Source organism: Alexandromys fortis, unplaced genomic scaffold (genome assembly GCF_014885135.2).
Source record: "Alexandromys fortis isolate MF-2015 unplaced genomic scaffold, M_Fortis_MF-2015_v1.1 scaffold_54, whole genome shotgun sequence".
NCBI classification, from domain to species: Eukaryota; Metazoa; Chordata; class Mammalia; order Rodentia; family Cricetidae; genus Alexandromys; species Alexandromys fortis.
Genome location: NW_026067958.1, coordinates 1,489,814 through 1,502,791, shown reverse-complemented (window position 1 = coordinate 1,502,791; position 12,978 = coordinate 1,489,814). Strand labels below are relative to the sequence as shown.

The window sequence follows — 12,978 nt, the reverse complement described above, 5'->3', positions numbered from 1 at the left end:
ATCCTTGTGATCTTAAAATTCTGATCCCAACCTCTCAAAAAAAATGTGTTCATTAGTATCAAAAACCCATTGCCATTGTTTTTGAGGTCTCAGTAGTCCTCATTGTCCGCTATGTTCAGTGAGACCGGTTTTAACCCAGGCTTTTTCAGACCCAGGCCACCTANGGGGAGATAAAAAGACTATAAGAGTGCTTCCCTTCGATAGCTCCCTGGTAGAGCGGAGGACTGTAGTTGATCCTACTGCACCTATTGGTTTTGTGGGAGCCTAGGCAGTTTGGATGCTCACCTTACTAGACCTGGATGGAGGTGGGTGGTCCTCGGACTTCCCACAGGGCAGGGAACCCTGATTGCTCTTTGGGCTGAAGAGGGAGGGGGACTTGATTGGTGGAGGGGGAGGGAAAGGGGAGGCGGCGGTGGGGAAGAGATAGAAATCTTTAATAAATAAATAAAATATATATATAGTAAATAAATAAATGAATAAGATTGATGTGAAAAAAATGTGTTCATATTGTGTGTGATGTTTGGTTGTGTCTTTGAAACTTCTGTGCATTAAGGTTTGACTGATTTTTTTTCTTGCAGCCCAGTAAAGAGTGAATAAGAACTCAGAGCATGATTGGAAAGGAGAAGAGACACTGCTCAAGACTCATGTAGGCTATCCACCGTGGAAACAGACATCACCAAACGCAGCACGAACTTGTCATCGGAAGTGGAAGCTAACAGGTGAGATTTGGACAGCTTTGGCAGGAGGATTTTTTTTTTAAATATATGCTTTTTAGAGGTTTGCAGGGAACGTTTCCAGAAATGGATCATCCATAGAAAGTATTTCGTCCTTGAAGGTAGCGCAGTAGAGTCTACCAACATCAGCACAGTAATCTGGGAGAGGGCGTGAGGGAGGCAGTTACGGTTTACACTTTCTCCTCGTGGATGAGCTGAAAGCACAAGAATTTCCTGTAGGCTGCTGTGACATGACTGTTAGTTGTCTAAGGTGTCCTAATTTAGCATTCTGGGGACAATTTCTTTTTGGCATTTTGCTGGTTACGTGGCGTCTGCGATGCCTTTAATTCGACCTCTATCCAGAGCTGTTTCACGAGAAAGGCAACAGTTGGAGTAGAAGCCCGCCAGATGTAGCAGTACCGCGGCTCGGTCACATTTCACCCAAGGTAGCGGATGCTCTTAAGGAGACAGTGGTAGGCAGAATAGACGGGGTGATATGAGGAAGAGCAGATTCATGTTTGGGAAATGAGACATTTAGCAAACTGAGGAGGGCTTTTGATTGGTGGTCATCACAGATCCCTGCTTGTGTCACTGTGCCATGTGGCACTTCCCGGCAGGCCTAGAATCGACGAGATTTGTTGTAGATCATTGTTTTTTTCTTTTATCAACCATTTTTAAGCATTTTTTGCTTTTTTGAAAATAATTTGAGAAATAATCTGTTGATGATGTCTTTCTCATGAGACAGAATGTCTTTCTCATTAGAATTTTCAGCTTAGTAAGGCTGGGGGCATTTTTCTTTAAAATTTTATAAGAATAAGTATATAAATATATACTCAATAGTTAAAGCATAAGGTGTAAAGAAAAGCTCGGGAGCTTCAGAATGACTATTCTATCTCAGTAGACATTCAGTGGGATATATAGATAGGAAGTGTGGTTAGCTTCAGGATTTTTTATTCCTTTTATTTGAAAAATGTTATAATAGTTTATTAAAATAAATTTAAAAGTAGAAACAGAAAAAGTAGATACATATTATACTTGGTTACTTAGAATGATGTATTATTTTGGATAAAGATTTATTTTGTATAATTAACTTAATTAGTCACCATAGGTTTTTTTTCCTAACATCGATCACTGATAAACTATAATATTTAAAAAAACCAAATTAACCCTAAAATTTAAACAGCTGGATTAACACATGATGAGTGATAGATTTTTAGAATTGCCTGACTTGACAACAAAGGATTTGCTGTGAGAAATATTTCCATAATTACAGAACTATCGAGATAGGCCACACAACAACTGTGGTTGCTTAGTTTCTCGGTTTTCAAATGCGGAAGATTGTGAGATTAAAAATAAGATGACTAGTGAGTTTGCAAAAATTCACACAATGAAAAAATGCAAAAAGGATGATGATTTTTGAAGTAGTGATGTTTCTAGAAGTCTTAAATAAAATATCAACATATATTAACTTCAACTTCTCATGTTTAATGATGTTTACAGTTAATGTGATGCAGTATTCCCTAATTTGAGATTAACAGTCATAATTAACTCAGAATAGATTCTTTGAAGTGGTTCAAAGGGCTTTTTGTAATAAATTATTAGCCTCTAATAAGCTAATATGAAGTGAGTAGTTTTGGGGGATGGGAGAAGCATGTTAAAACATCTCATAAAACATTTAATTTAAGCTAATGAAATGACTTTGTATGGTACAGATTCTCCCTATGGAAACAGAGCCATGTCTGACATTCCAGAGAAAGCTTTATTTAGAACAAGTTGAGTAATTTTTGAGATAGCAGGCTTTAGGCCACGTTATCTTGGGTGTTATAGCTGAGTGGATTTCTAGAATCTTCCAGTCCTCTTTAAACCATTTTTGTTTTAGATGAATCGAGTTAGTGAAGTATAAAAACATTTTCTGTCTTAAGCCATCCAAATATGCTGATTGTCAGTTTGTCAACCTGAGCTTTGCCTCAGAAGATGCAAGTTTTCCGTGGTGAGGCTGGGCCCGGCAGACCCCAAGCATCCTCGGTGTTCTCTGACAGGCCATTGTGATAAGGAGAGTGAGTGACATGAGCCAGGGACACAGTCTGGCAAGCCTGGTGCTTCCAGTGCCCCAGTGACTTCGGAGCACAAGAGTGTGGTGGGCCGAGAAAAGACACAGCACATTTTAAAGCATTAATATTTTAATAGGGTCAAAATGAAGGTGCCTGTGTTTGAGGATGTAAAAGATGAGACTGAAGAGGGAAAAGTGGAGGAGGAAGAAAAGCAGGAGGACAAGGTGAGTGAGAAAGAATTTGATTACGAGCAGAATGTAGTCCTCTATCAGACAAGGAGAAAAAAACGGTTCTTTTCTCTCTCTTTTATTTTCCATAGGTGTTTCTTAAGCCTGTTATTGAAGACCTAAGCATGGAACTAGCCAAAAAGTGCACCGAGCTCATTAGTGATGTGAGTGGCTTTACAGAGTTTTGTCTTATTTGCTTTGTTCACAGGGAATGGCTGTGTGCAGAGCCACGGGGCTGGAGAGAAAACCCTGAGGTCATCTGTTAGAGCACAGTCATTTTCTAGATCATAGAACTAAGGACAGACATGTTTGGTGGTTTCCCCAAGGTCATATCATCAGGAAACTTCTGCTGCAGCCGTTGTCCTCATTCCTAATCCAGGTCCTGTCTCATCTAAATTATACAACCACCCTGGTTTGCATGGTGCTGAAGTTAAACTCATACTGTTTGAGAACTCCCTAGACTTTAAAAGTAGCAGGATTCATCTGGGAAGGACCCCTAAGTGAATGATTTTCAAAATGGAAGACCTCTTCTAAATGAACGAAGCCTAATTTTCTGAGGACCTTTCAAATGGAACTGCACATTAAAAACCCTGGTTCGCATGATAATATGAATGAATAGGAACATTTTGTTGTGATTTTTGTTTCTAGGAACTGAAGCTAGTTTATGGTATTCCAAGGATACCCTAGAGTTATTTAATGTAAACATGTGCACATACATTTTAAGTACATAAATAGAATTCTAAATGCATCAGAAGACTATTTCTCACTAGGAATGAGAACCTCCCCCACCATGTCCTCATAAACAATATAAGAGAACTGCTGGCAGAAAAACCATGGAGTTCTATGAAATGAAGTGTTTTTGTGCCTGCATTCTGGAGTGAGTAAAAAACTGACTGCATATGTTGTCTTTAATATGCAAAGTTTGTTTCCTGGTCAGTAGGGTAGTTTATTGGCCAGTTCTCCAAGACCGACTTGCCTGAGTCAAATCAACATAAATAACTATGGGAATGTTAGTGTAACGTTTGTAATTCTAAGATGAAATGCACATTGGAAATGCTGCATCTATTCTTTACATTACTGTGATGACTGCATAGAGTCTAGCTACTCTAAGCCACTCCATGTGCAACTTTTACATCTAGTTGACCATGTTTGATAGTCAGCGGAAACGCGCACACTCCTCCCCTATTCCTGACATGATGTGATGTACTTAAGTTGTAAAGTAACATTTATTTGTGCTATTGCTTAGTAATAACCATAAGTTACTTAACACGTGGAAATTCTTTGTAAAGGGCACTAATGAGACAGTGACAATGACAGCAGTGACCTTGACTTATGCAGTTAAGTCAAGCAGTTAAGTTAACATAAGCAGTTAAGACCTATGGGCCGGGTGTTGGATGGTGTGCGGTTGGGTCTCCTATTTCCCCCCATCTTAGAAGCAAGGGATTGGAGGCACGTAGAGATAAAACAGGGGGTAAACACGAAGCCCTTTCTCTTTGCTCCGCTGTTATTTCTCATCATGGATACCCATGTAAAGCTTATTACTATCTCTCATGCTAACATTAGTAACAGCAAAGTCATCATTTAAAACCCAGCTCTGGCGGCGGTGCCTCTTCCACCTTTGCTGTTTTTATTAAGTGCAATTATTGCTGGACTGTAGCTTTAATTAGGTAGGTGATTTATTGTTTTTGGGGAGGATGACTTATTGGCGACGTAGGAACCTTCTAGCAGGAGACACAGTATTTTCTTTTTTTATCAATTTGTGAGTGCAGACGCCATGCCGCTCCTCTCCCCTTTAGGTGAAATCAAACACAAGGGAGAGATTTGTGCTTATTATAGATTTATGTTTTACGGCAAAATGTCTGTGCTACTTAAATATTTAGAACACAATTATTGTTCCTTAAGTTGTGCTTGGTTTGTGCTCACGTTCTATTTCATCACAGAATTCTGTATTTTGTAAGATACTCACTTAGTTTCTGGGATTTTTACATGATTAATAAAGATTCTGAAAAATTATACTAATTTCCAGAATAAAGATTAAAGGAAGGGTCTACCCAATCATTTTAAAACCAGATTGTCAGGGCTGAGGATGTGGTTGAGCACCAGTGTGTCTGTCTAGTACTGGAAAGTCCCTCAACTGCAAAATAAATAAGTAAATAAACAAGCAAACAAACAAATCAATAGCGAGTTAGAATAAGGGTTTATGTTGCTAGAAGTTATAGTTAAGTATCACTAAGCAAAAGTTAATCGTTCTTATTCAGTTACATCAGTATTTTTATGGGGAAGAAATCACCTTATATCTGAAATCCCTTTTCTTTCAAATCAATACAATTTCTCAATTTGAAAATTTGATCTTCTCCATATAGTTCCATAGCTAGCTGATTGTCTAAAATCATCAGGCACAGAGTTAAAATTACACACACACACACACACACACACACACACACACACACACACACACACACACACACACATATATATAAATGGATGTTTATCACACCAAATTAGGCTTAAGCATATATTGTATAGTGTTTCTAATTATGCAGGGCTAGATTGGTCCCTCACATTTAACCTAAGGCACCACTCTCCAGCCATCATAAAACAAGAACCTTCGGATGATTTGGTGGGGCTTTATAATCCATTGTGTCCTGGAGGGGCATCTGTGTTTCCTTGTGGCTTCCTGTTTCTTGAGGGCAATTTTATTTTGCGTTGTTAACTGAGTGAGTTTGCATGGTGTTTGCTGATGTAGCAGAGCCATGCACTGTAAAGTCTGAAGAAACCCTTATATGCTGGAGATCAAGTCACTCAGCTGGCAAGTTCCCTGGGATGGAAACAAGACCTTCAAGGCTTGGCCATTCTGATAGCGTTCCTCCTTGGCGCATGCGTGCCACGCATTCCACGCACACATCCTGATAGCTTTCCTTTTGGCGCATGCGTGCTAGGCATTCCACGCATACTTTTATCTTGTTACCCACAGCATACCTCCATGTAGGATGTATGTGTCCTAAGCCACAGTGGGAACTGGAAATTGAGTGACGGTACAAGACACGTGCCCAGCATTGGTGGGTTCAAGGTTCAAGTGGAGCGAGCAGTCACCTTCTGGTCTGCTTCATTTCCGACACTGGTGTGGGGGCCGTGGGTTTCTTTGCACAGGGTTCTTTTATACGCCCCCTATTGGGCCAATTTCTCTTTGGGTTTCTTCTGGCCTCATGCATCTTCATAGCAGTATCACAATCAGAACCATGTCCTGCAGTCTAGCTGAGGGTTGCCCGGGACTATGAGTGAAATGACGTTTAGTTCCGCTCCCGGTGCTCCTCATAATGCTGCTTAGAGTTTCCTGGACCTGTGGACAGCAGTCATCTTCAGTCCTGATTTCTGACCTGTGACTGATAGCTTAGGCCTGGTGTCTTTTATAGGAGTTCGAATGATTGTAAGCTTGTGAGGGACGGCATTCCTCATCCTTTGAGAGTGTCCTAGACTCATTTCTTGAGCTTGCCCTTCCACTCTGAGAGAGAGAGGGTGGTGGTCCTTGGAAGCCCTGGACAGTGCTATATCTAGGTACCTCCAGGCCAGGATGGAGAACTGTCAAGTGAGATTGGCTTGGGGGGTCAGTCCTGGGAGACTGCACTGCGTGGACCCTCCACAGAGAGAAATGTCAGGCTTTCACGTCAAGTGACTTCTTTTGGGAGTCGGTCTAAAACCATTTTTCTTTCCTGTCCCCATCGTCCCCTCTCCTTTCTTTCTAGTTTTTCTTCTTTTCTTGTCTTTCTCATCTAGTTTTTGCTTTGCATTTGAACTGCCCACATCATGGAGTTTCCCCAGTACAGCTCACATCTCTGCCCTGAAGGATGTTTAGCCTCCCAGGCAGCCTCTTTGTTTTCCTTTTAAGTCTACAACACTTTCTGTTTCCCTAACTAAATTCTCTGGTAGTTGATCTTGGTTTTCAAACACCTCATCAATTCTACATATCAATTAGATTTGTCTTCTAAATCGGGTACCATGGATCTAGCAACTTTCAGACAGGTAGGCATAAAAAAATACTGGGCAAAAAGAATCCTTGCTAGATTTCATTTAAGTGAGGCAGCATGAGCCTTGTGTAGACCAAATTAGGCTTCAGTCTAATTCAGTATGCAGCCTAATACAATATTTTATTTCAAAGATTGCAGGGTGTTCACCTGTATGAGAGTGGGGACAAATTTTTCAGACAAATGAACTTGTTTGCTGTGGACAAATCCTTCCAGTGCTGAGGACATTAAACCCCATGGCTGCTCCTTCAGAGAAAGCCCAGACTGTATTAGCAAACCTGGGAGAGTGACCTTAGCCATGACCTGCCCGGTCACAAGCCGTGATCAGACTGTAGCTCTTTCTCTCCAGGCTCACGTTCAACGGATGTAATTTCATTTGTGCGAAGACTTTCTAGATAAGAGTGCATGTAAAGAAACAGTCACAAACAGTTCTGCATCTGTCATCCACTGTGAGCCATTAGCCAATCTTGCACTCATCAAAACAGCCATGGTCAGGAACAGGAAGCAACTCTGCACTAATTTCCCTCTAATTTTAGTGGCAACATTGTGGGAAAAGCCAAGGGGTAAAGTAAATGTTTGGGACATCTGTTTGACCATGAAACCATCAACCATCAACTTTGCCTACTTTTGTCTTTAACAACCATCAACTTTGCCTACTTTATTTTGAAAATATGCTGGATTGTGTGTTTTCTATGTGTTTTAAAAGCTTACAAACATTTACTTATTAATATGCATATTATGGAATTCATTAGGAATTGTATGCAAACTCTTTGAAAATTATACACACAAACTCATTAGAAACCCAGACCCAATCACAGTTTGTGTGTGTATTTGTGTGTGTATCTCTGTGTTTGTTTGTATGTGTATCTCTGGGTGTGTGAGTGACTTGTAATATATTTTATAAGATGAATAGCAATAGGAAAATTACGTTAAGTTTTCAAATGCAACTTGAATTTAAAGATGCAAATGCATCCAACTTTTAATAAAGATCAAAGAAGGTCGTGAAGCCTTCCCGTCAAAGCTGAACTATTTGCCTGCGGAACAAAGGAAGTAAATACTTCATCCTTATCCCCAGGGCCTGTCCTTAGCATCTAGCCCCTGTCAGGCGCTATCAGAGGGCCTCTAGCCATAAGCACATACCACTGTGGTGAAGAATGTGATCCTGATGGGAAGATGGTGGCAGAAGATAAAAATAATGAGCCAAACTTAAGCCTAATGATAGACTATTTTTTTCTCACACTTAATTATATAACAGGGATACTTTTTTCCCCTATGATCAAAATAGACTGGTATTTATCATCCTGCCATTAACGATTTAATTACTAGTGACTGAGGAGACAGATTTGCAGGAACCTTAAATTATGGCTAATCTTTGAGAAGAAAAAATGTAATTTAGGGCTCAGATAAGATAAATATGTTCTCCTGTTGATTTCATGAATAAAGCAAGTGTTTAATATGGTAGACATTAATATCTATGAGACACAGCAGTGAAATACAGAATTTTGAAATTACTTACTGTATTTGTATCTCTTCCCACCTCAGGTCAGGTATGGCCCCTCAAATCAGATTTGCATATGGGAAAATCTCCATGGAATGTTAGTCCCTTACATCAATATTAATCATGCCCTCGTAAGAGTTGGGTAGTGGGTACAAGAAAACATCACATCTGAATTCTAATTAGGAAGACCATATAATTTATCATGTGAATTGAGACATTTTTCCAGCATAGGTATTTATAGTCTTGTGTAGATAAACATGACTTTATTACGAAAAGATATAAATTTCAGCAAATTACTTCCATCCTCATGAATCCTTTGAAATCTGTCCCAACCAATTTTTAGACCGTGCAGCAATTAACATAACAGGAAGACGCTGCTGACCCTTCTCCATATTTCCTCATACTTTGTGAGCTTGTGTATCATGTGGAATATAACCCCCACAGAAGAATAATTCTGCTTTTCCCAAAGAAGCTGCAAGTGATTTAATTTTACCAGTGAATTTGAGAAAACTGAGCATGCTCAGATAAGCCCCTTGAAGACTTTCTCTGGTGGATCTACCCGCTCTTAGCACAGTGATATTCTGGAATGATCTGTATCTCCTGCATTCTTGGCAGGGATGGATGGGAGGGAGACAATAGGTGCTGATAAATTGGGGAAGTTGGATTTTAGGGACTTAATTAGTAATAGTTTAATCTCCTTATCTGCTCCAACCTGTAAAGGTAACGATGCTAAAAGTAACATCCATTTGTTTAGTTTCTTCCCCAACAACTCAATATTTCCATCTTTTCTGAGAATTTCTTGTTTCCTACCTTGGGGTAGGCAGCTGTCTCAAGCCACAGACTGTGTGGCTAATATGGCCAGGTTTGATCTGTGTGTGTGTGTGTGTGTGTGTGTGTGTGTGTGTGTTATAGAGAGAGATAGAGAGAGAGAGAGAGAGAGAGAGAGAGAGAGAGAGAGAGAGAGAGACTAGAGAGAGAGAGGAGAGAATATCTGTGAGTGATATATGTGTGCACATTTGTGTGTGTAAGTGTAGGCAGGTGTGTGTCATTGCATGTATGTGGAAGTCAGAGGACAAGGTTGACTATGGGTCATTCCACTTTGATTTTAGGAAGGGTCTTCTCTTAACCCACCCTCTGGTCCATGAGCTCCTGGGGATTCTGTCCTCTCTGCCTTCCTTGCAGGAGTGCTGGAGTTGCAGGTGCTTGAGCCACTTTTCTGGATTTTACCTAAGTTCTGAAGATTTGAGTTCTGGTTCCCCCCTCCCCCGAACAAGGCTCTTCACCCACTGAGTCACTTCCCTAGGCTCCCAGCATTGAGACTTAATGGTGACTGATGCTTTCATATTGAAAGCACAAATCCTCCTCACAGTGTCTCATCACCTGTGCAGCCCAGGACCAGATACCTTAATTTGATTATTTTATTTCAGTCTTTACTTCATCAAGTAGCTTTGAGTAGTTTAACTTTCTGTTAAGAAAAGTTACTACAGGTGGTTCTTTCTCCTTGTGTTAATTATTCTCTTTTTCAGATCCATTATAAAGAAGAGTATAACAAGTCCAAGGACAAGTGCACCTTTGTGACTGATACTCCTATGCTAAACCATGTAAAAAATATTGGTGCTTTTATTTCTGAGGTACGGTCTGAAATACAATAAATGTGTTCCTGTGTTATATTATTATAAAAATATATTATTTTTATATTATATTAAAGTTGGAGAATAATTCTGAATGAAACACTTAATACTGGTCATATCTAAATTATTTAACTATGAACCAAGTTACTATGTGTACACTGATTTTACTATAGTTCACTGGTGTATGTTTATGCGGTATATGTGTATTTTGACTGTAGTTATGCTTTATGTAGGATTACTCTTGAAAATAAATATTTTTATTCATGTAGGAGAAAATTCTGGCAGCATGGCTAATTTTAGAATTTCCAAGTTATTCATTTCGTAATGGACATATTTTGGGGGTAGATAATTGAATAGCATATTGGAAGGAAGTAAATTTGTCAACTAAATCCATCAAGCATGCCATCTTGGATAAATAATTTTAAATGGACTCTTTTTGAGTGGGCTAAGACTCAGCTGGAGAGAGGTAATGTTTAGGAAGGCAGAGAGAAGGAAACACGCTGTTTCCAGCCGAAAAGCCGCACAGCCTCTCCTGCGAGCGTTCAGTTCCACAGTCCCCAGTGGATCCCGAAGCACCATGGCATAATCTCTAGGCTGAGGATTTGCATTGGTCTGTGAATGCACTTGAAAAAGAGAACGAATAAAGCAGCATTGCAGAGGACTGACCTCTAGTGTTTTGTAAGCGGTGTTGGAAAGAGGTAAATGTGCCACACTCAGGATTATCGAGTAATGTGGAACAATTTTGAGAAAACTAGTCCGTTTTCTGTCATTATTACCAGCATCTTTAGCTGGGGGACAAAAGGCCTATGAAGGATAGGCTCCATCAATCAGCAACTCTGACTGGGAGGTTTACCGAGGCCTCATCCACAGAGCAGGAAGAAACGTGATTTTTCCCTTGTGTTAGCTACATTATTTATCATGTAGAAAGAAATTCTTGGTGTTCTCAATTTATGATTGATTAATTTTCTTGAAGGAGTTAACTGCAGAGAAAAAATTACAAGTGGTGACCTATCATAGTCCCTAGAAGCTAATTTTCCCGAGAGGAATTGGTGACTGGCTGTTTGTCTTCTCAAGTAATGTTCGAGCTTGTTTATAATCAGTGCAGGCTAAAGACACACATACACACACAGACATACAGATGCAGACACACAACACATGCACAAACACACACACACAAACACACAGAGACACAAACATATGCACAAACATGCACACATATACAAACTCTCTTACACACACAGCCACACAGAAACACAACACAATCACACAGATATGTGCACAAACATACAGAGACACAAAACACACACACACACACACTCAGAGGTAAATGAGGCTACACCTTCCACTGTGACCAAAGAAAGCTAAGAAGGTTTTAATAAAGGACCACTTCTCCTATAGTTGTTATTATTATTGTTATTTAATTATGTAAGTTTAGAGGATTTAATGACAATTCCATACATTTACACTTTATTATTATTATTATTAATATTTAATTGTATAAGTTTAGAGGATTTAATATGATAATTCCATACATTGATAAAGTGTATTCTGATGAGAACCAGTTAGTTAACTTTTTTTCTCTCCTACAAACAATTTTTCATTATCAGACAGAAAACTATAGTACATCCTTCTGAACTGAGGGTGATATTTCAGCACACGCATGATACATCCTGAGCAAATAGGGAAATTAATGTTTCTTTCTCATTGTCCTTATTTCGTATCTGCAGCCTTTGTCTCCCCTCTTCAGTTTTTCACAAAATAAAAAATAATTTGTTGTGAACTATGGCCACCCTGCAGTTCTGTAGAACACAGGAACACATTCATTGTACCTAATTGTCTGAGTTCCTGTTATCCAACATAACAGCCCTCCCAGTATCTAGTTATCACTATTGTTTGCCTCTAGGTTCTAGACAGTAAATTCTAATGACTTGTATTTTGTGGCTAGAAGGTCTCATTGTTCTCAGACCATTTGTTCACTGGCCAAACACGTGATACTCTCAACACACAGACTTCAGAAATACAGAGATCGAAACACAAACTTCCCCCTGTCCTTCCATATCACAGTTAAAGCTCTCGCCACAATACACTGGATTTATTTCTATCTTTCAGAATATGCCCATCAGATTGACATAAATTTAAAAGCCTGCAGGTTTTTAAACCAATCATGTATCTAACTCAAGCTTTCTTTTGTATTCACAGTAGCAGAGAAAAAAAGAATGCTTATATTTTTTTCCTTTTTTTTTTCGTCTTAGGCAAAATACAAAGGAACCATTAAGGCGGATCTTTCCAACTGTCTGTACAAGCATATGCCGGCCACTATTGACAGTGTCTTCGCAAGAGAAGTATCCCAGCTTCAGAGTGAGGTGTGACTCAAGTTTGTGACCTTACAGAAGTTATTTGGTATTTGGCACTTATGAAAATTGTTTTTCTTGGTTATCAAATACTAAATGGAACCAGAAGCAACTGGTCTGTCCTGATAATTATCACAGGTGAAATGGCAGAAAATGAAGGGAACCTCAGTATCAGGTCTGCCGACCACATCTTTGCTTCTCCATGGCCCACTCATTGTCCTTCAAAGAGCTGATTCCAGTATCATCCAGATAGTTTCTGATGAGATTTTGATAGCTACTTCAAGTAAATCTCTTATTTAATGTATGGTTCCTAAGCCAAGAACATTTCAGTAGAGTTTATAAAGTCAGGGAAACAAGTGACGGTTGGATTTGGGGCATGCGCAGGTTCACATTCCCTTGCTAGACCAGTGTTCCGCCAGTATTATGTTATGTGGCATGTGTTTTCCATTCAGAGATCTACAGCCAGTACCTAGGGCTGCCAGCAG

At 39.5% G+C, this 12,978-nt stretch overlaps 1 protein-coding gene across 12 annotated transcripts in view; it reads left to right on the top strand.

Moving 5' to 3' along the window:
* The window catches only part of Nebl (nebulette), a 341,905-nt gene that overhangs the window by 232,758 nt on the left and 96,169 nt on the right, over positions 1-12,978 (top strand). For 11 of the 12 annotated variants that reach the window (XM_050152674.1, XM_050152682.1, XM_050152677.1 and 8 more), the window contains 5 exons: positions 579-719; positions 2,901-2,988; positions 3,084-3,155; positions 10,038-10,142; positions 12,395-12,505. The exons of the other annotated variant lie outside the window; for it this stretch is intronic. In XM_050152674.1, the coding sequence (XP_050008631.1) occupies positions 2,908-2,988; positions 3,084-3,155; positions 10,038-10,142; positions 12,395-12,505 (369 nt within the window). In that variant the 5' untranslated portion in view covers positions 579-719; positions 2,901-2,907. The remainder of the gene's footprint in view (positions 1-578; positions 720-2,900; positions 2,989-3,083; positions 3,156-10,037; positions 10,143-12,394; positions 12,506-12,978) is intronic. 12 annotated transcript variants of the gene reach the window in all.